The sequence below is a fragment of the Colius striatus genome, chromosome 21, assembly GCF_028858725.1.
Source record: "Colius striatus isolate bColStr4 chromosome 21, bColStr4.1.hap1, whole genome shotgun sequence".
Taxonomy (NCBI): Eukaryota; Metazoa; Chordata; class Aves; order Coliiformes; family Coliidae; genus Colius; species Colius striatus.
Window position 1 is genome coordinate 3,772,838 of NC_084779.1, and position 19,903 is coordinate 3,792,740.

The 19,903-nt window shown below is 54.2% G+C and overlaps 1 protein-coding gene across 2 annotated transcripts; it reads right to left on the reverse strand.

Annotated features, from left to right (window-relative positions):
- Positions 1 to 5,152: 5,152 nt before the first annotated feature.
- Positions 5,153 to 19,588, reverse strand: NBL1 (NBL1, DAN family BMP antagonist). 2 transcript variants are annotated; one of them, XM_062012962.1, is made up of 5 exons: positions 19,426 to 19,588; positions 12,211 to 12,275; positions 8,118 to 8,312; positions 7,818 to 7,929; positions 5,153 to 6,505 (listed from the first exon to the last, which is right to left on the reverse strand). In XM_062012962.1, exons 2-5 carry the CDS (start codon positions 12,231 to 12,233, stop codon positions 6,251 to 6,253), a joined length of 585 nt encoding a protein of 194 aa, XP_061868946.1. In that variant the 5' UTR covers positions 12,234 to 12,275; positions 19,426 to 19,588; the 3' UTR covers positions 5,153 to 6,250. The 2 variants fall into 2 exon arrangements, with proteins under 2 accessions (XP_061868946.1, XP_061868944.1); XM_062012960.1 differs by lacking the exon at positions 12,211 to 12,275 and having other exon boundaries at positions 19,426 to 19,537.
- Positions 19,589 to 19,903: the final 315 nt, after the last annotated feature.

A 19,903-nucleotide genomic window follows, 5' to 3' on the forward strand; every position in this document is an offset into this window, starting at 1 on the left:
TGGATTCCAGGATGTTTCAGATGCTGGGGATGCTCTGGACTCCCCACGCTTGGCTCTCTGCCCCCCAGCCAAGCTTGCTACCTGCAGAGCTCTGTCCCCTGGGGCAGCGAGGCCCCACTGAGCTCCTCTGTGCCTGAGCTCTGCTGCTGCTGCAGCCGGAGACAGCAGAGAGAGGCTGAGCAGCCCCGAGGCGGCTCTAGGGAGCTCGTAGTGAGGAGGAAGATGCCACATGCAGGAGCGTGGGAAGGTGTCTCTTCCCGGCAAAGGTGGGTCCGGCGTGCAGGGCTGCGTGTGTGGGGGTGTGTGAGTGTGTGTCTGCAGGTGCCAGACAAGACTTTTACCTGCTGCTCCGTGATGCACAGAAAAGGATGCAGAAACGCCGACGGGGAGGTGGGGCTGGGGAGGGGGCTGGCGGGGGGAGGAGAAGATGAACCGCTAATGAAAACAGGGATCTGGTCGAAACTCCACGAAGTGGCAGCCAGAGTTTGCTTTCCTGCCTTAAAGAGACAGCCAGCACCGGGCTCTGCCTCGCCGCCGCCAGCCAGCCCGTCCGAGGCTAAGCCGGCGCCGGGCTCCTCTGCATCAGCTGATAAACAGCGACATTTTGCAAAGCCAGATAAAAAAAGCAGCAAACCCCGCCTGCAACGGCCCGCAGCTCCTGCTGCAAAAGCAGCTCGAGGCACGGCAAGGCTGACTCGCCGGCGATCTGCAGCCAGGGATGCAGGGAGCGAGCGGAGGCTGCGTCTGAACCGGGACAGCCTCAGCGCTTGTCCCTCCGCCCTGGGGTTACCTGGGCAGCCCATCACCCTGAACCCTGGACAGACCCATGGCAAGGGGAAGGCAACATGTGCGAGAAGCCAGAGGCTCCTGCTGGCTTCTGCATCCCTCCTGGTTCAGACTCTCCAAGCGCGGGGAGGTGTCCCAGGCTCCCACCCCACGCCTCAGCGCCAGCGCTTGGCAGGGCTTCATTTCCTATTTTGTGTTCACCATCTGCCGAAAAGGGCTGCCTTTGGGTTTTTCTTCCCTTGCAGCAATTGGCTGCAGTCGCTGTTGGGGGTTGACCGGAGGCACCGGCTGCAGCAGCGACCCGAGCCGTGTCCCCCCGGCCCCAGGGTAACGCTCCTTCCCCCGGGAAGATGCTGCTGCCCATGTGCGGGTCGTGCCGGCTGTGCACGCTGCAGCCCCACCACAGCCCGTCCTGCTGCATCTCTGGCACTGAATCACAGATCACAGCATGGTGGGGTTGGAAGGGACCTGCAGAGCTCATCTAGTGCAACCTCCTGCCAAAGCAGCTCCCACCTAGATCAGGTCACACCGGAACGTGTCCAGGGGGGTCTTGAAGAGCTCCAAGGAAGGAGCCTCCACACCCTCCATGGGCAGCTTGTTCCAGGGCTCCCTCACTGAAACACTCAAAGAGTTTCCCCTTATGTTTAAATGGAACTTGTTGTGTTCCAGCTTCATCCCATCACCCCTTGTCCTGTCACTGGATACAATAGAAAAAAAAGTGCTGCCCCAGCCTCCTGACACCCACCAGTGAGAGATTTGGAACTATTACTGAGATTCCTCCTCAGTCTCCTCTTCCCCAGGCTGAACAGCCCCAGGGCTGCAGCCTTTCCTCCTCACACACATGTTCCAGCCCCTCAGCATCTCGCTGGCCCTGCACTGGCCTCTCTGCAGCAGTTCCCTGTGTCTCTGCAGCTGGGGAGCCCAGAACTGGCCACAGGACTCCAGATGAGGCCTCAGCAGGGCAGAGCAGAGGGGCAGCACAACCTCCCTGGCCCTGCTGCCCACACTGTCCTTGTGTCCTGCCCAGCCACCCTCTCCAGGACAGAAAATTGTCTCTTTACAGAGATCTGCTTTTCTCCTCACTTTTCCCACATCTTTGTCGTGTTTTGCTCCGTGGGAGATGCACAGCAGAGCCCACCACTGCACAAGACAGCCCACTGCCCCCTGGGATCCACTCCCCCTGGGGCACAGCAGCTGTCACTCAGACCAGGACAAGCTCTCCTGGGAGTCTGTGCACAGTGTCTGCCCTCCCTGTGCTGCCCCAGGACCCTCTCCTTGGATGCTCCCAGCCAAACCTCGCGGGGCCACCTCTGCGGCAGTGTCCTGGCAGGGGTCCAGGGCAGAGCACACACACGCACCAGGCTCTGATCACAGCAGGAGGGTTTGTTAGCAAAGCACTTCTGCCAGGAAACCCTCACTTCCTCGTCCCATCTGGGCCTGGGAACAAGTAAGAAAACCCAACCCAAGCCCACACTGCAGCAGCCTCCCCAGTGAGGTGACATCAATGCAGAACAGATTGACCCCAGCTGGCTCCAGGCGAGTGCTCAGTGAGGAAGTTATGCCACAGGGTAAAGCCAAGCTTCCTTCTCAGCCCTGCTGCATCCCAACCTCACTTAAGGATCTGGGAGTTCTGGGGGACAGTAAATTAAACATGAACCAGCAGCGTGGCCAAGAAAGGCCAATGGCTCCCTAGGGGTCATTAAGAAGAGTGTGGGCAGCAGGTCAAAGGAGGTTCTCCCTTCCCTCTGCTCTGCCCTGCTGAGGCCTCATCTGGAGTCCTGTGGCCAGTGCTGGGCTCCCCAGCTGCAGAGAGACAGGGAACTGCTGGAGAGAGGCCAGTGCAGGGCCAGCAAGATGCTGAGGGGCTGGAACATGTGTGTGAGGAGGAAAGGCTGCAGTCCTGGGGCTGTTCAGCCTGGGGAACAGAAGCCTGAGCTCAGGGGAACCTCAGCAACACAAGTGTTTAAAAGGTGTTTGTCAAGAGGATGGGCAGCACTTTTTTCTGCAGTGCCCAGTGACAGGACAAGGGGTGATGGACAGAAGCTGGAACACAATAAATGCCACTGGAACACAGATGAAAACTGCTTTGGTGCTGAGGTGAGGGAGCCCTGGCCCAGGCTGCCCAGGGAGGGTGTGGAGGCTCCTTCTCAGGAGGTTTCCAACCCCACCTGGACACGTTCCTGTGCCCCCTGAGCCAGGAGAACCTGCTTTAGCAGGGGCTGGGGCTGGATGAGCTCTGCAGGGCCCTTCCAGCCCCCATCATGCTGGGATTCTGTGAATTTATCTCCAGAGCTTTTGCTCCACAGAAGGAGACTGGATCAGGAGTGTGTCCTCCACAAGTACCTATGGTGGGAGGTTTGGTGCACTTGGTTTGGATGTGTTTGCTGGGGAAGTGAGTCTGAGCTGATGAAAGCAAAATGTGTTTAACCTGCCTTAAAATGAGTCCAAATCCTATTGTTGCCTCTGCAAAAGCTTCTCTGCTCTGGTAGCTCAGCTGATCTCTGGCCTCTCGCTCCCTGTGCTGCGTTTCTGGGCACATCTGCAGGGGATCATGGTTTCCACCAGCTCTGCTCTCCAATACCACTAGCTGGGAAAGCAAAATCAGGTAGTCAACAGCCACTCTTCTTGTGTCAACATGGCAAAGAAAGGGTTGCTGAGCCAGAGTGAGTAAAACTCGATGGCTGAGAGACCTCAGTGGGGACACTCAGGCTGTCGAGGGCTTAATGCAGTGGCCTCCAATAGTGCAATCTGCTCTCAGGATCAATTCCATCTTGTAAGTGGGATGGCTACTTAGGGTAGATTTTGGGCAGAGCCTGGCTAACTACCTTGAAAGATTTGTGTTTTCATCTGCCAAATAGCCCTGCCCTGCCTCCACTGATTCACTGTGGCAAGCAGATGGAGGCATCCTGCTCCCAGCAGTGTGAACTGCAGCTCCCAGAGCTTGCAGGAACAGCCTCTCTGCTAAATCCAGCTCCTGTTGTCACTGTAAGTCAATAAAAGGGCCATGTGACAGCATGGCCAGTGACAGCATGGCTTTCTCCACTTTCTCCTGGCTCTCCTGTCCTTAGTAGGACACTTCAGAGCCTAAAAGAATTACCTTACCACACAGGACACCTCCACCCCTGCCTGAGTCCTTCCTTTTCAGCCTTGCTGTCCCAACTGCAGCCTTAATGTAAACTCTCCTGCTTCACCACCTGCAGAGCTGTTCTCCAAACATGGGAGGGACTCTGGTACTTGAAAAGCAGAGCAATGATCACAGAATGACAGGATCATAGGATTGTTCTGGTTGTTAAAGCCCTGAAGCTGCTGCAGTGCCAGCCCTGCCCTCACCCTGCCCAGCCCAGCACTGACCCACAGCCTCAGCACCTCAGCTCCATGGCTTTGGGATCCCTCCAGGGCTGGGCACTGCCCCAGCTCCCTGGGCAGCCTGGCACAGGGGCTCACACCCCTCTCAGGGAAACAGTTCTGCCTCAGCTCCAGCCTCAACCTCCCCTGGGGCAGCTGCAGCCCCTTTCCCCTTGTCCTGTCATTCATGGCTGGGGAGCAGAGCCCGACCCCCAGCTCCCTGCAGCCTCCTGGCAGGGAGTGTCAGAGAGTGCTGCTGGCTGCCCTCAGCCTCCTCTTCTCCAGGCTCAACACCCCCATTCCCTCAGCCCCTCCCCAGCCCCTTGTGCTCCAGCCCCTTCCCCAGCTCTGTGCCCGGCTCTGGCCACGCTGCAGCCCCTCAGTGTCCCTGTGGCACTGAGTGAGGGGCCCAGCACTGAGCACAACGAGAGCCATCTGCTGGGCTGGTACAACCTGCTGCCCCTCCAGAAGCCGACAGAACCTCCCCTGGGGTCAGGCTTGGACAAGGCAGCATCTAAGGGCAGGGTCACGCCGAGTGGCCAGACGTGAGTGGGACTGGAGCTCTGCAAGGGCGCACTGTCCAGCCCATTGGTTTTCAGCCAAGGCTCTTGGGTCCCCTCCTCACCCACGAAGGGATGTCCATGTCCATGTCCTTGTCCAAGTTCGCTCTTCTCCCGTCCAGAGGCGCTCCTGGAGGCCGTGAACATCTGGATGCCAGGAACCACGCTGGACCGAGAGTGTCACCTAGTGGCGACAGAGCCGATGAAGGTTGCGCAATCGCTGCCAGACCCCACACGAGCGGGCTCCCGTGTCCACGTGCAGCCCATGTGCTGAGATTTTGGGGTCGTTTGTTCTTCTTTTCCCTCCTCCTCCTCCTCCCAGATGGATGCAGCAGAAAGCCAAAGGGAACCGTTGCTCATCCGTGGCCTGTTCCCTTCTACCTGCTGTCCCGTCTGGTGTCCTGGTACAGCAGCGAGGAGCCTGCTGCCAAAAACCAGGCAGGCATCAGGGCACTGAGAAATGAAGTCAGGACTAGTTTATTTAAGGAAAAAAATACCAACCAAACCAACAAACCAACCCTTGTGAAAAGGAGAGGGGGGTGTTGATTACAAGCTCTGGAAGCTCTTGTCAGGACAGCGCCGAAGGAATCAGCTTTATATAACAGAGAGGGAGGGGGAGCAGGAGGGGCACAGGGCCATCCCCCCACCCCAATCCACACAGCCCTGCCTGAGCTGTGCCCCTCAGATGTGCATCAGCATCTGTCCCCCTCCTCCCTCCACCACCAGTAAGGTGCAGCAGGGAGAGTGGGGAGAGGGGCTGCCTCCCACACTGGTCACCCCAGCACCAGCCTGCTCTGGGCTGTTCTCTGTGGGCCACAAAACGTGAAGCCCCAGAGCCTGTGTGACCCAATTCTCTCATCCCCAGAGAGCTATGTGGTGGCCCTGTGGACCAGCAAGGAAAGGGCTCTGAGCACCACAGTTCCCAGTGACCTCAGAAACAAAACACTCCCCAGGAGATGGCTGATGCGAGGGGCTTGGGGGTGAATCGAGACCCAGTGGGTGCCAGGAGGAACAGCACGTTGGGCTCACGTGTCCTGAGGCAGGCAGGGCAGGTAGGAGGGAGAAGGGATGCTGCTGGTCCCACACACCCCTGAGAGATGTGTGTCTCTGGTGGGACTGTGGAGAGGCTGCATCCCTTCTTCCTCCACCCCAAGCACAAGCCATTTACAAAAGAAAAGCCCAGAAGGACTCAGTGAGGGCTCTACAGCAGGTTCAGGAGCCTGCAGACAGCCCCAGGAAGCTCAGCTCAGCTCTTGCTCTCAGCCAAAACCCCCTCATCCGGGTTCCTGCTCCTCTCAATATATTATTACTATTATGTGCAAGTAGTTTTGCATCAGAAACTGAGCTCTCCTCTCTCACCCTGCAGCTCCAGCCCCATGGCTGCCCTTCAGCCCTCCTTGTGCCTCAAAACATTCCTCCAGCCCTGGGGTGTTTTGGAGAGCAAAGCATGAGGGCAGCTATTAGACAGGAAAGACTTCACCATCCCCCCTCCCTCCCCAAACCCCAGCTCTCCCCCTTGCACACATCCCCTGCCCATGTCACAGTCCCCAAGGGCCAGGTCACTCCTCGCCCTCCTCCTCGTGATGGTGGTGGCTGGAGGCAGGAGGTTCTTCCACCTCCTGCTGATGGTGGGCATAGTGGTGGGGTCTGGGACCTTCAGCAGGCATGTTCTCCTCTGCATTCAGGTAGACATTGAACAGGGCTCCCTCGTGGCTGGGCTCCTTCCCACAAGCCTGGCAGCTACAGTGAAGTATCTTCTCCACCAGCTTGTCAACCCTGGGGATCTCGTCATTGCCTGGACAGTCCAGTGTCACCTGGGTAGTGGGATGGGGACAGGAGTGAGTGTGCAGCCCAAGGCCCTGATGACCACCCTGCTGTGGGCACTCTGACCTGCCCCATGCCCTGCACAGTCAGGGTATTTCAAGCCTGAAGTGACAGTTCACTGCCCACACAGACAGCTCCAGAGTCAGTCTGTGGGGCAGTTCTCAGAGCTGCATACACTTGGAGAACGTGCACCAACTCCAGCAGGACCCTGCTCCCAGGCACTGCTGGCACAGCAATGAAATCATAGGGTCATGGAATCGTTCTGGTTGTTAAAGCCCTTGAAGCTGCTGCAGTGCCAGCCCTGCCCTCACCCTGCCCAGCCCAGCACTGACCCACAGCCTCAGCACCTCAGCTCCACGCCTTTGGGATCCCTCCAGGGCTGGGCACTGCCCCAGCTCCCTGGGCAGCCTGGCACAGGGGCTCACACCCCTCTCAGGGAAACAGTTCTGCCTCAGCTCCAGCCTCAACCTCCCCTGGGGCAGCTGCAGCCCATTTGCCCTTGTCCTGTCATTCATGGCTGGGGAGCAGAGCCCGACCCCCAGCTCCCTGCAGCCTCCTGTCAGGGAGTGTCAGAGAGTGCTGCTGGCTGCCCTCAGCCTCCTCTTCTCCAGGCTCAACACCCCCATTCCCTCAGCCCCTCCCCAGCCCCTTGTGCTCCAGCCCCTTCCCCAGCTCTGTGCCTGGCTCTGGACACCCTCCAGCCCCTCAGTGTCCCTCCTGTAGCTGAGAGTTAATAATAATACCAGTGCAAAGGCCACTCATAAAACATGTTGCTGAGTGTCTCAGAGAGTTTGGACTAAACCATCAGCCCAAATGTCTGAGCTGGGAGCCAAACAAAGAGCTGAACCCATTCCCTGGGTGCCCAGGCTTGCCTCAGAGGGAGGCTTCCAGGCTCTACCAGAATCAGTGGTGGCATGAACTGGGGTGACTGGCAGATGGGCTGTGGGGAACACTTCTGCACATGGAAGGAGTCAGAAATGCCCAAGTGGGAGGAGGTGACAAAGGGAGTGGTGAAGAGAACAGGCACATGGGATGAGTACAGGGATGAATAATGCAGGGACTGATGGGGGATGCTTCTGCAAACAAAGTGATAAATGCATCACTCAGTACATCAGTTGCTTCCAGCAGCCCCTTCCACCCAGACAGGGTTACAGTCACCTGAGAGACATCCTGGAAGGAAACCACAAGTGGGAAATCCTCAGGGTAGGGAAAGGAATTGCCCCAAAGGGGTGTCAGAGCAGAATTGGAAGCCCCTGAGTGAGGCTCTGCAGAAGGAACCATGGTGCAGGCAGGGATACTCACGATCTCCCACATGGACTGGGCTGGCATGCAGGAGTCACAGTGAACCAGGGACTCTGTGGACTGAGGGAAGGTGTTGGGGACACTGTAGCTGAAACACTGTCCCAGACAGGCCCTGCAAAGACAACAGGAGGGGTGAAGGCTCAGGGGAGATGCCTGCTCTTCCCACCAAATGCAGAAGGACATTTGACTACTGAGACAGACAGAAGGCAGCCAGGCAGTGGGACAGTCCCCAGAGCTGCTCTGGTGTCATCTGCAAAGGGAAATCAGCTGCATCCAGCCCTGCACTCAGGGGATCCCTACCTGTTCTGGATGGACTTGGACTCACAGCCGCTGTGCCCCACGATCTGGGTGATGTTCTTTGCCTCACACCATGCACTCTTGTCCGGGAAGAGAGCGAGTTTGTTTATGGGGGGTGGTGCAGCCAGGAGCAGCGCTGGGAAGAGGGCACCAACCACAAACCATAACATCATGGCCAGCTCTGCCAGAATCCTACAGCTGGAGACAGAGAGCAAAGTGTTAGAAGGAAAGAAAACAGGCAAGCCAGCCCATTTCTCCGCACAGGTATGTCGGCTCAGTGTGTTGGTCCTCACATGTTGCAGCATTATAGATCCACAGGATGGTGGGGGCTGGAAGGGCCCTGCAGAGCTCATCCAGCCCCAGCCCCTGCTAAAGCAGGTTCCCCTGGCTCAGGGAGCACAGGAATGTGTCCAGGTGGGGTTGGGAACCTCCTGAGAAGGAGCCTCCACACCCTCCCTGGGCAGCCTGGGCCAGGGCTCCCTCACCTCAGCACCAAAGGACTTTCTCCTCCTGTGCCAGTGGAACTTGTTGTGTTCCAGCTTCTGTCAATGCTTGTCTTGTCACTTGAGACAACAGGAAAAAAGTGCTGCCCTATCCTCTTGACAAACACCTTTTAAACACTTGTGTTAATGAGATCCCTCTTCAGTCTCCTCTAGGCTGAACAGCCCCAGGTCCTGCAGCCTTTTCCCTCCACAGTCACTGATGTGGCCAGGAAGGCTCCCCAAAACCCTGCATAAGAAGTGGGCCATGCTGTTCTGCCTCTTCCTTCTCCAAAACAAGCTCCAGGGCATGCAGGCAGAAAAAACCAACAACCCTATGCACAGCAGGCTTTGCATCATTTGCCATCCAAAGCCAGGCTGGGAGAAGTTTGTAAACCAAAGGCATCACCACCATGGGCAAAGGTGGGTTTGAGAAGCCATGGAACGCAGAAATGTTTGTATTTGAGGAAGGAGCACACTTCCTCACCTCCTTTTCTCCCACCTTCAAAGCCAAACCTGCGAGCCCTGCCAGGGAGAAGGGACTGTTACCCCTGCAAGGAACACGTCTCTCCCCCTGGAAGCGCGCAGCAGGTGTCGCTGCGAGGCAGCAGCAAAGCAGGGAGAGCAGAAACCTCCAGCCAGAGGCTGGAAACCCTCAGGAAGGACCCAAACCAGCATTTATTTGTTAAAGAGTCACTTAAATTCAGCAAATGGGGATGGGCAGTCGGTCAGCAGCCAGCATAAACCTCACTCAAAGGTGGTCGCCTCAGAGGGACTTGCTGCCCCCCAGAGCAATCCCATGCAGGGTTTCCTCGTGGGTCAGCCGTGCTCTGGAGCCAAGGTGCCTGCACTAACACTCCCAGTCACTGGGGAAAGGCAGATGGAAAAGCATCATAGAAACAGGGAGATGTTTTCCTTTGTGGGGTTTGGATGGAGTCATGGTGAAAAGCAGCCATCCAGGCTTTCTATTGGTCAGAACCCTGTTATTTGTTATTTCCTTCTATTTATTTATCCAGAGGATGATCCAAAGCCCACACTGGAAAGACTCCTGTTGATTCCCACAGCTCCTGGGCCCAGCCCTCTAATGTTTGCTGGGGAAGGAGAGGAAAAATGCCTTGTTTATCAGAGGCCAGAGGCAGCTCTGTGCTGGGGAGCGTTCCCCCAGTCACTTGGTCTTCACCAACACATCCTGGGCTGCAGGACCACCACCTTAATCTAAATGACTGAGGTGGCTCACTAAGCACCTCTCACAGTTCCACCTCTGTCATTATGGGGCAGAGGGTTTTGCCCTGTTACTCCTCCACTGAGCCCAACCTCCTGCATCTGAATTAAGAGGGAGATGAGAGACAGATGCTTCCCCACCCTCCATGCCAAAGCAGACAGAAAGAGCATCCTCATTCCCTGGCCTTAGGATGTCTGGAGGAGTCAGGTGGGGTATCTGCTAAATGTCCTTATTTCCTGGTGATACATGAACTATAAAGCCAGAACACCCTTATAGCTCTGCTTTTCTAAACCCTCCCAACACTTGTTCACGTGAATCCCACAGGTGCCCAGTGTGAATACCTGCACAAAGCAGGGTTTGCAGGTCTTGGTTTGAGGTAAGCAAAGGGTTTTAGCCCCTGAACCTGCACTGTCATTAATGAGAGCAATGTGGTTAAATACATTTGTGCTGAAGGCAGCTCTTAGGGATTCCTTCTTCTCCCTGAACCTTTTTTTTGCCATTCCAGTGGGGGAACTCTGCAATTTCTGCTAAGAACACCATGGCAAAGCTGAACACACACACACACACACACACACACACACACACACACACAGACACACACACACACATTTGATTTGCTTGGTTTTCTGAAACAAGCATCACTCATTCCTTAAATGCCAGCAGCTCTGTGCTGAGGAATCCTGCTCCCAAAGGCAAGTCCGAGATCAGAGCTGGGATGTGACCCAAACAGCCATCACAAACCCCCAGGGAACAGACGAAATTCCTCTGGAGTCAGCGCACAAGTTCACTTCCACATGCCCGATTACAGAGCAATTTCCTTCTCTCCAAAGAGAGGTGGTGGCTGTTTTCTTTTCCAGGCTTCTCTGCACCTCTGCCCAGGAGCAAAGAGGCAAATATTTCTGTCTGCACTGACAGCTCTGCTTCCCTGGGACCATTTTTTTTCTTCCCCTGGAGGGAGGTATTCAACACAGAGGTGCTTCTGCAGCACTCAGAACAGACCCATTGCCAGAAGCACAAAGGATCAACTCTGAGCATCTGGACTCCTGTCTCTCTCCTACCCCAAGAAGATGAGTGAGGTTCTGCTCTGTTAAAGCACCTGGCCTGGATTCAGGAAAGCACTTAAACACATGCTCAAGCCCTCTCCTTTCCTGAGCAAGGATGGCTTTGTAACCAGAGCCCCTGGCAGCGTGGCCACTGCCACAGTTTGCAGGAGGGCAGTCGGTGAGCAGAGGAACCAGGTGCTTCCACAGACCTCGAGCAGTTCCAGCTTGAACCCCCTTCTCCAGCACAGGCAGCTGCACCCCTGGCTCCCCTGATTTTAAGCCACATCCACATGGTGTTTTCCTTCTCCCAAGAATGCCCTGGAACCCGCAGGCACACATTTCTAGTAACTAACAAGGTTTATGCCAGTGCCTGGGAAAATATCTGATGCAGCTGAGTTTGGGAGGGAGCTGGGGCTGGAAAGAGCCCGCTCACAACCACGGCACTTGGCTGGCACAGCTCAGTCATGCAGACAGAGCTGCCACTAAAGCCATTCATCTGACAGCAGCCACAGGGTCAGAGACAAAAGCACCGTGTTCCTTCTCCCCCCACCAGCTGGGAAAGCAAGGGGGAAAAAGGAAGAGAAAGCACTCGAGCAGGTTTGCAAAGTCCCGATTAAATAAAGGCATTGAGCACATTCCTCCCTGACAAGCTAAATTACACATTGCAGCCCCTAAAGGAACAAGTGTGTGCTCCCCGGCGCTGACCCCGGCCCCAGCCTGCTAACAGGAGCAGGACTGCCCTGCACACAGGGGCTTCTTTCTCTTCCTCACACCAGGACGCTGGGGTTTTTTTTTCCCTCCTAGTCAAAGCTTTTCAAGCAGAAAGTTCAGCTCAGTTCCAGCAGAGCCATCAGCCCGTGAGCAGCTCCCCCCTCCTCCCCCCCTGCAGGGAACCCTATGGCAGTTTCCTCCACCATCCCTTCCACACGCATTTGAGCAATGAAATGACTCAGCCCTTGAGCCTGGCACATCCCAGACTCCAGAGACAAACAACATGCACAGCTGCAGCCTTGTGGTGAGTGGCCCCTGTGCCCTTTTCCAGCCTGTCCCCATGCCCAAGGAGCTGAGGGGTGAAGTGGCCAAGGCTGATGGGGCCAAGGCTGATGGGGCCGTGCATCCCTTTGAGGCGCAGAGAGCCTGGCAGGAGCTCTGCCAACAACTGAGCCTCCCATGAGATCTGGTGGTGAACACGCTCAGATGTTTAGTGTCACCTACAAGAGCCTCTTCCTCCCACCCCAGCAGCCCCTGGGACTCTGAGGAGTGCTGCAAGCAGGACAGTCCCAGCCAACGCCTGGAAGCAGCTGGGAAAATCTACATCATTACATCGGCTGGAGGACAAGCACGGGAATTACCTCGGAGGCCACGTTCCCACCATCCAGCCCACAGCTGTTCTCGGCCATTTGGAAACCAAACACTTCTGGAGGAGAATAAAAAAAGATCTAATCAGTTTTACCCTCTTTTTCCAGTGGGAAGTTTACACCATAACACAAGACAAGCCTGCAGGTGGACATGGAGAACGTTCCACCAGGAGTTTCATGTATTTATAGGTATTTTTCTACTCCAGCATCTTGCAGTTTTGCCAAACACATAAAATCACAGACATAGGTATATTGTGCTCATGGCCACACACACAGCATGACAGGTTCTGAGACAAGAGACCCCTAAGCTTTACAAACATTGCTTAGCCAAGGCTCAAAGCCTGTGAATACGGCACAGAAACAGTGTCAGCTGAGGAAGATGAGGGGGAAGCTGGGAAACCCCAGTGCCTGACTCAGTGATTCGAGTCTTTGTGTGAGATGCATGAGATCTCAGCAGAGACAGACAAAGCATCCTGATTCCTGGTCAAGACCAGAACCTTCACCTCCCTCTCCTGCCTCCCTGGACATCTGTGTCTGGATCAAGTACCCATTGATTGCAAATCTTCACAATTTGCTTTTCTACACCACGTTTGACTCTGTAACAATTCCACTGTCCCAGCATCATGCCTAGAAGCATTTTTCACACTGAGAAACCTTAGAAAGTACTTTGTTTCCTGTTCTTAAATCACTTTTTAACATCATGTCATTCCCTAACAGGCTTGATGAAGGACCTTGTCAAAAGCTTATTGGAAATCCAAGTGTACAGATGATCCTTACTCAGAAGCTCGTTGACACTTCCAAGAGGTTCTAGTAGATTGGCCTTCTACATAAACTACATTTACTATACACTCTGTTGCTGTGTCCACTTGATCTTGCTCTTTGTTACAGCTGGAATACTTTCTAAGAGTACTTTAAGAATAGAACAGGCAGGTTTTGATTTTTTAGCACTTTCACCCCAGGCAGGTTCTTAAAGCACTTTAAAAAAGAGCTGTTTTCAAGGCTGGGCATTAAAGTTGAGCTCCTAAATGACTCAGTTTTAAGATTCCAGTTTATCAGTAGAAATCATCAGCAGGAAGCTTCAAGACCTTTCCTTTTAGCATCTTCTGTTCAGTGTATATTGATACATGGGGAGAAGTGATTTCAGGCATGCATATTTGAACAGTCACCACTAATTAGCCACACACTGAAAGAAATACAGCTCCCTGCCCAGCCTGGCTCTCGTGCTACAGCACACCAAGCTGCCAAGAGCAACCCCAAGTTGGTGTTAGATGTGAATCACAGCAGTGCTGGGTCCCATCTCTGTGTTCAACCAGTTATTTGTGCCATTCTGCTGACAAAAGCTGCCACATGGTGCTGCTGGGAGAGGAAGCCCCAGAAAAGTGCTGCTGAGTTCACTGCTCTGTGCCTCCATCTCCCTGTTTGTAAGAGCAGAGGGAGGGGAGTGCTGTATGCCAAGTGAGCTGATGGGTGCAGAGAGAGTGGAAAAGCACAGGGAGGTCTTAGGAGTGCAAGACTTCCTTTGAGGGAAGAGGCTGCCTGGGGCAGGAGAGGAGGGATGGCTGCCAACAGCCTTTGCCCCACACGATGCAGCACAGGTTCCTCAACAGAAAGGTGCTCTAGGGAAAAGCCACGCTGCTGGGCATGTGGGAGTCAGGCCAGGACAGCCAAGTCATGCCAGGACACTGTGCTGCAGGGCATGGAGGGATCACTGCCTGGAGAGGAGGAAGCTCTCAGGTGGGAGTGTGTGGAGGTGGCCAGGAATAATCACAGCTGCACAGAGTCCCAGAGTGGTGGGGGTGGGAAGGGCCCTGCAGAGCTCCCCCAGCCCCAACCCCTGCTCAAGCAGCTTCCCCTGGCTCAGGGGCACAGGAATGTGTCCAGGTGGGGTTGGAAACCTCCTGAGAAGGAGCCTCCACACCCTCCCTGGGCAGCCTGGGCCAGGGCTTCCTCACCTCAGCACCAAAGGACTTTCTCCTCCTGTTCCAGTGGAACTTGTTGTGTTTCAGCTTGTGCCCATTGTCCTACCACTGAGCACCACAGTAAAAAGAGTGGACCAGGTCCTGCAGCCTTTCCTCCTTATCAGAGATGTTCCAGTCCCCTCAGCATCTTTGTAGCCCTCCCCTGGAATCTCTCCAGAAGTTCTCTGCCACTCATTGCAGCTGCAAACACTAAAAGCCAACCAATTTAGGCATCTAAAAGAAAGCAAAGCCACAGTAAGTGTCTGATTTAGTGGCAACTAGAAAGAAACATCTATCTGTCCCAGAACAATCCAGGGCATGGCTCTAATCAGACAGAAGATTTTGTCTAAACAGTAACTTCTGAATACTTCAGAGAATTGCTTCTTAAGGATCTCAACTCAAATAGTACTTGCTTACACAGAACAAAAAGCATTAGGATCCAGCACTAAAAGCAGGAAAAGTTGCCATCTGAACTGGGGTAACCTGAAAAGTCACCGTGTACTGCACAAAAGAGAATCAAAACAACTGATTTCATTCAATCCTTGTCCTTAGTGAACACCTCCCCCTGTTTGGAAATTTGCATTTAGCTAAAACTTGACATTTTTGGAAGTTGGTGGCAAAAATTACAAAGCACAACATTCTTTTGGGGACTCTGGTGTTGTGCCTGCAATAGCCCAAAGTCACCTGAGCGATGCCGTGACAGTATCGTCAGGGAACTATGAACTGAACTGAAAATGAACCATGAAATGTATGAAGCTATGAAATGCCCTGAAAACAGAGTTAATTCTTCAGGACAGCAAGACAGATGAGTGCTTAACTGAATACAGGAGTCTCTCCCAAGCTGAGAGCTTCAGGCTTGCTTTGCTGAGATGTTAGAGCTCCCCTTGCCATAACATACTCGTTTCCACTTAAGCATAGTTGTGTGATTCACAGAAATAAAGCAGGACTAGAGGAAAGCAATGTAGCATTTTTAAAGCCCTTTCCCCTCCCCACTTTGGTCAGAGTTTCAAAAGACTTTGGTACATTGGGACTTTAAATCTGGCTCCTTGACCGTGCACTGAGCACTCGAGAAACTCATTTTACATAGCTGGAAGAAAAATCCAAGCTCTTGTACCTACCAAAGGCATTGGAAAGCTACCTACAGACTGAGGCAGGTTTAGAGTGGGGTGCTAGAGAAGCTCTGCTGGAAAAGGGACACACTAATGGCCTGTGGAGGAGGCAGGAGGAATGTAAACAGTTCCTGGTTATTTATTTCAATTGCTCAATTTCTTCAGCATTAAGAACAATCACTGCCAGGAAAATGCATCAACCTGAAGCACAAGAATATAACCTGGCCCCACACTACCATTCACTCCCTGTCTTCTCCAAGCACCTACTTGAAATGCAGAGCTCTACAGCCCCTAAGAGCAGCAAGGCATGTGGCATGGGAGCAAGGATCAGCTGGGCTGGAGGCCTGGAGAACAAACCAGGCACTAACCTGATAGGGCTGGGACAAAGGTTAGACTTGGTGATCTTACAGGTCTCTTCCAGCTGAAATGAGTCTGTGATTCTGTGATTCTATGCAGCAGCCAGGAGTTTTGGGGAGCAGCAGGACTGGTGAAATGGGGAAAGGGAGAGCACACAGGCTCTGTTGGAGACGCTGTGCAGGGAAGGACGAGTCTGCCACAGGCTTCGGCTCCAGCAGTCCCCAGCGGTAGGTGGGATGAGAGTGCATTGCAGATAATATGAAAAATAGGCTCTTTCAAACACAGCTGTGAGCAGCATTTCAGCCAGAGGCCTCACTCACATGTCTGGACCTGAAGGAGACTTGACTCCCTCCTGTGCTTCCCCTGGAGCTGGTGTTTCCCACACACTGTCCCACGCGCTCGCTGCCGCAGCCACGCGGGAGGGACCAGAGGTGTCCACATGTGAAGCCATGGATCCAAAACCTTTGGGAAAACCCTGTGCCAGACCAGTGACTGCAGCCCTCCAGCCAGGCTGCTCCCTCTAAAGCTGTCCCTGACCCCTGCAAGCAGCAGGTTCCCACCTGGAGTGGAAAGGGGCTGTTTTTCCTCTACCACAGCATGGCTAACCCAGAGCCTGACACTATCATTCCCCACTCGCTCTGGAGGGCACACTCACGCCATTTCGCTTTCCAAGTGAAGCTACAGCCTCTCCCCTCCTTTTTGGGTCAAAACAGCTTTGATGTGAAATCCACAACGCCTCTGGGAAGGGTCCTAAGAGCCTTTCACTTTTACCCCTGTTTGATTTGCAGGCAGGCACCAGCCATTTCCCTGGGGAGCGCTTCTCCCAGCAAGCCCAGTTCTGCTTTCACTTAGAGTGAGGTAAAACTGGGACTGGCTCTTCCAAATGACTCCACTTGGTGCAAATGAGATCAGAATCTGGCACCGCTCGTCTTACTCAAAACAAGCCTAACTGGAACCAGATAAAACCAGTTCTAGTACGTAGTGGCCACCAGGATGATGATGTTTAGTTTAGCACACACGCCGGGTAAGGCCATCCTGCACTCAGAGATGGGAGTTGGCTCAAATGCCAACCGAGGCTGGCTCGGTCATTCATTACCAAAGTTGCACACAAAAATCAAGCCCTGTCCTACGCAGCGGGGTTTGTGCTCGCAGGATCAGGTTCCAGGCTGCTGGAGCAAGAGGTGGAAAGAGGGAAGGAGAAAGGGGTTTGTAGCTGCAGCTGTGGGTCTTTCAGCGATGGTTCGGGATCTTTCTTGATGTTTCCTTCTCTCTTTGGAGCAAATCCTGGCCACAACAGCAGGAATCCAGTCGACCTGAGTGCTGGCTTGATCTCTTTTTTAACCTCTGCTTTACCAGTCTTCTCGGTTTTAATGACATAAACCTCAACATCTGTGTTATGACCCACAGAAAACCCCTGGCTGTGCAGAGACAGAGGCTTTTTGGGGTTAACTTTACAGCTCACAGCCCAGTTGGTATTTTCAGTTGCTACCAGACGTGCTGGGGCCTGACCTCACACTTGACATTTAGACAGTATCTCCTCAAACTGCAGGATCAGGCCCAGTAACCACAATGAAATCAAACCCTGAGCCGAATGTCACGTTTTCCCCTCTCTGGACATGTCATCTGAGCTCTGTAACAGCACAAGAGGCTGAAGCCACATCTGAGACAGTGACCAAAGCCAGGGTCTGATCCTGACGCCAAAGCTCAACTCCAAAAGATTGAAATCGTGGCTGGGAGGGGGGTAGTGGCCCAATCCAGCTCCACAACCAGTAGAAAGGAGTGTTGAGTAGGTCAGTTCCCATCACCGGTGCTAATTGACACCCAGGGAAGCCCTGGCCCCCACCACCCTGCATCGCTCCCTCCCTAAACAGGGCTGTGTAAGAAACAAAAGTCTGGGGAAACAGCAAGCACAGCTCCTGCCAGTGCTAAGGGGAGGCGTGGAGGCCAGACCACCCCCCATTCCCACTCCAGTCCTCCCCTAAAAGGACCATTTTATCAGCTGCTCAGGTTTGTAAGAGTCTGATTTGAGTGAGTGCAGGGTTTCTTTGCCCTAAGAAACTGGATGCACCCGCACTCTGCTCCTTGCTTTATCTCAGAGGAACTCCAAGCCTGGATGACTACAGAGAGGAGGGGGGGTTTTTTTCCAAGAGATTTCAAAGAAAACAAAATAAAAGCAAGGCCCTAGGACTGAGTAAGATCCATGGTTGCTGCAGCTACGCTCCGGGAGCCGGCAGAGGTATGAAATGGGAACAGCGCGGGGAGGAATAACCACCCAGGAGTTTACTTCTCGAGCAGGTTTCCCACGACTACACCAGCTTAACACAAGCTTGTTGATGCCAACACATGCCACAAGCAAAGTTACTCCAATACAGGAAGGTCTTCAAGGCTACTTTAAAAGCATTTTGGCTCGGGGCTCAATCCTGCACTTCCTCAGCACCCAAAACTCCCTCCAGCTTGACTGTTTTCCTCTCTATGGAAAGACGACCGGGCACTCACAAAGACTTTACTCCTTCACCCTTTCTGTAAGACCACAAACTCCCCAAGCTGGAATTCAGCGCAGAGAGGTCAAGCCAAGAGCCCAGATTCTTCTCAGGGCAGTTTGCAAACACTCAGGGTTTTTATACTGAAGGCAGATTCCATTTCCCATGCTGCGGTTTGCAAACGTGGGGCGAGCTGCCCCTTTCGAGAGATTGCCTTCAAAAAGCAAAAGTGCCCATTGCACACAACTGATTTGTGGCTGGTTGGACACTGCAAAGAAGACTCTTAGGTTAAAAATACAAGGGAAAACCTGGGCCTCGCCCTATCACTAGGATTTTTCCCACTAGTTTCATTAGGGTACAGGTTTTTTTGCCCCAAACAAATATCATGGCAAAGTTATGGTGCCCCAAATCCACAAACACTTCACACAGGCTGCATTTTGTGTTTGGTGGGGTTAATGTTATCCATTAAAGTCAGATTACAGGACAGGGCACTCTCATAGGAGAGTTCTCCTAAGAGAAAAGTCAGTAGGCAGAAAGGGATTGTCTGCATCAACTTTAATGCAGCCTGAAAATGAGCTAAAACATATTCAGTCCCCAGATCTCTCAGAGAAGACAAATCTGTGCTGTGCATAAAACACTGAGCTTGTGCTATATAGAAAGAATAAGAATTGCCACAAATACTTCAGTCAAACCAAAACACTCTGTTAGGACTCAAGGAACAGGTAGAGCTGTGTGGGAGAGAAGCCTTTGTAACAGTCCAGTAAAACCAAACATTATTTGTAGGATATAAGGGTGTAAAAATCATCACCAGCACGGAGTTTTCAAGCAACAAAAGTTTACTTTCTTGCCATCAGGAAAACGTCCTTCCTTTATGATAGCAGCCCTAGGACACGTCCTCTGGCGTGTGGGTAATCGATAGACTGAACATTCCCCTTCTTTCCTCTGCACTTTTGTTTGAAATAGATGGGAAGGATTCTGTACCACAGATGTGCAGCTCATAGAGCGTGGCTCCCCATAGCCTTTTATTTTATTGGAGCTAAAGCGGTGGTGGAAATAGTTCAACGGTTGCCCAGCAGATCTCCCCCAAATTTGTCTCATCTGCAACTGATTTCTGCCCGTGGCAATATTCTCATCCTCCCGGCCATCAATCACCCGGGGAGGGTATAATGGAAGGGAGAGGAAAAGAGGCGGAAAATCTGGTGCTGATCAGCCGCGGAGAAAAAGCAGCAGGTCCGCTCCGTTCTGGGGCGGGGGAGGATGGGGGGAGGCGGAGGGGGACGAGACACAAAGCCGAGGGGTACTCACCACCCAGGCGACGGCGGGCACATCCCATGGGGTCCGGGTCGGCGGGCGGCTACAGCCCGGCGGTGCCCGGCGGCTGCCGCATCCTCGTCGCGGCAGCCCAGGGAGGCGCGGGCGGGCGGGAGCCTCCCGCCTCCCTCCCCCCGGTGCCGGGCTCCGGGCGGTGCCGCCGGCCCCGCCGCTCGGGATTGCACAATCGGGGCGAGAGGAGGGGGAAAGGAGGGAGGGAGGGAAGGAGGGAGGGACGGAGGGAAGGAGGGAGTGGAGCGGCGGCTGCCCGCCCCGCCGGGGCTTGGCCGGTGATGGGAGCGCTGCGGGAGTGCCGGAGCAGACCCTCGCTCCGTCCTCTGCCGCCCGGCCCCCTTCCCCGTGGCCGCCTGCAGCCGCAGACAATGGCGTGGATCCCCGGCGGAACGGCTCCCGGACACCCGCGGTCCCCGGGACGAGCGGGGAGCTCCGGCACCCGCCGCCCGTCCTGGGA

Excerpts from the sequence above, each read along its gene's own strand:
- NBL1 (XM_062012962.1), bottom strand. The coding sequence starts at position 12,233 with ATGGTGGGAACGTGGCCTCCGAG. Across the intron at positions 7,930-8,117 it reads TCCAAGTCCATCCAGAACAG|GGCCTGTCTGGGACAGTGTT; the intron begins GTAGGGATCCCC and ends TTGTCTTTGCAG. Across the intron at positions 6,506-7,817 it reads CCCAGTCCATGTGGGAGATC|GTGACACTGGACTGTCCAGG; the intron begins GTGAGTATCCCT and ends CCCACTACCCAG.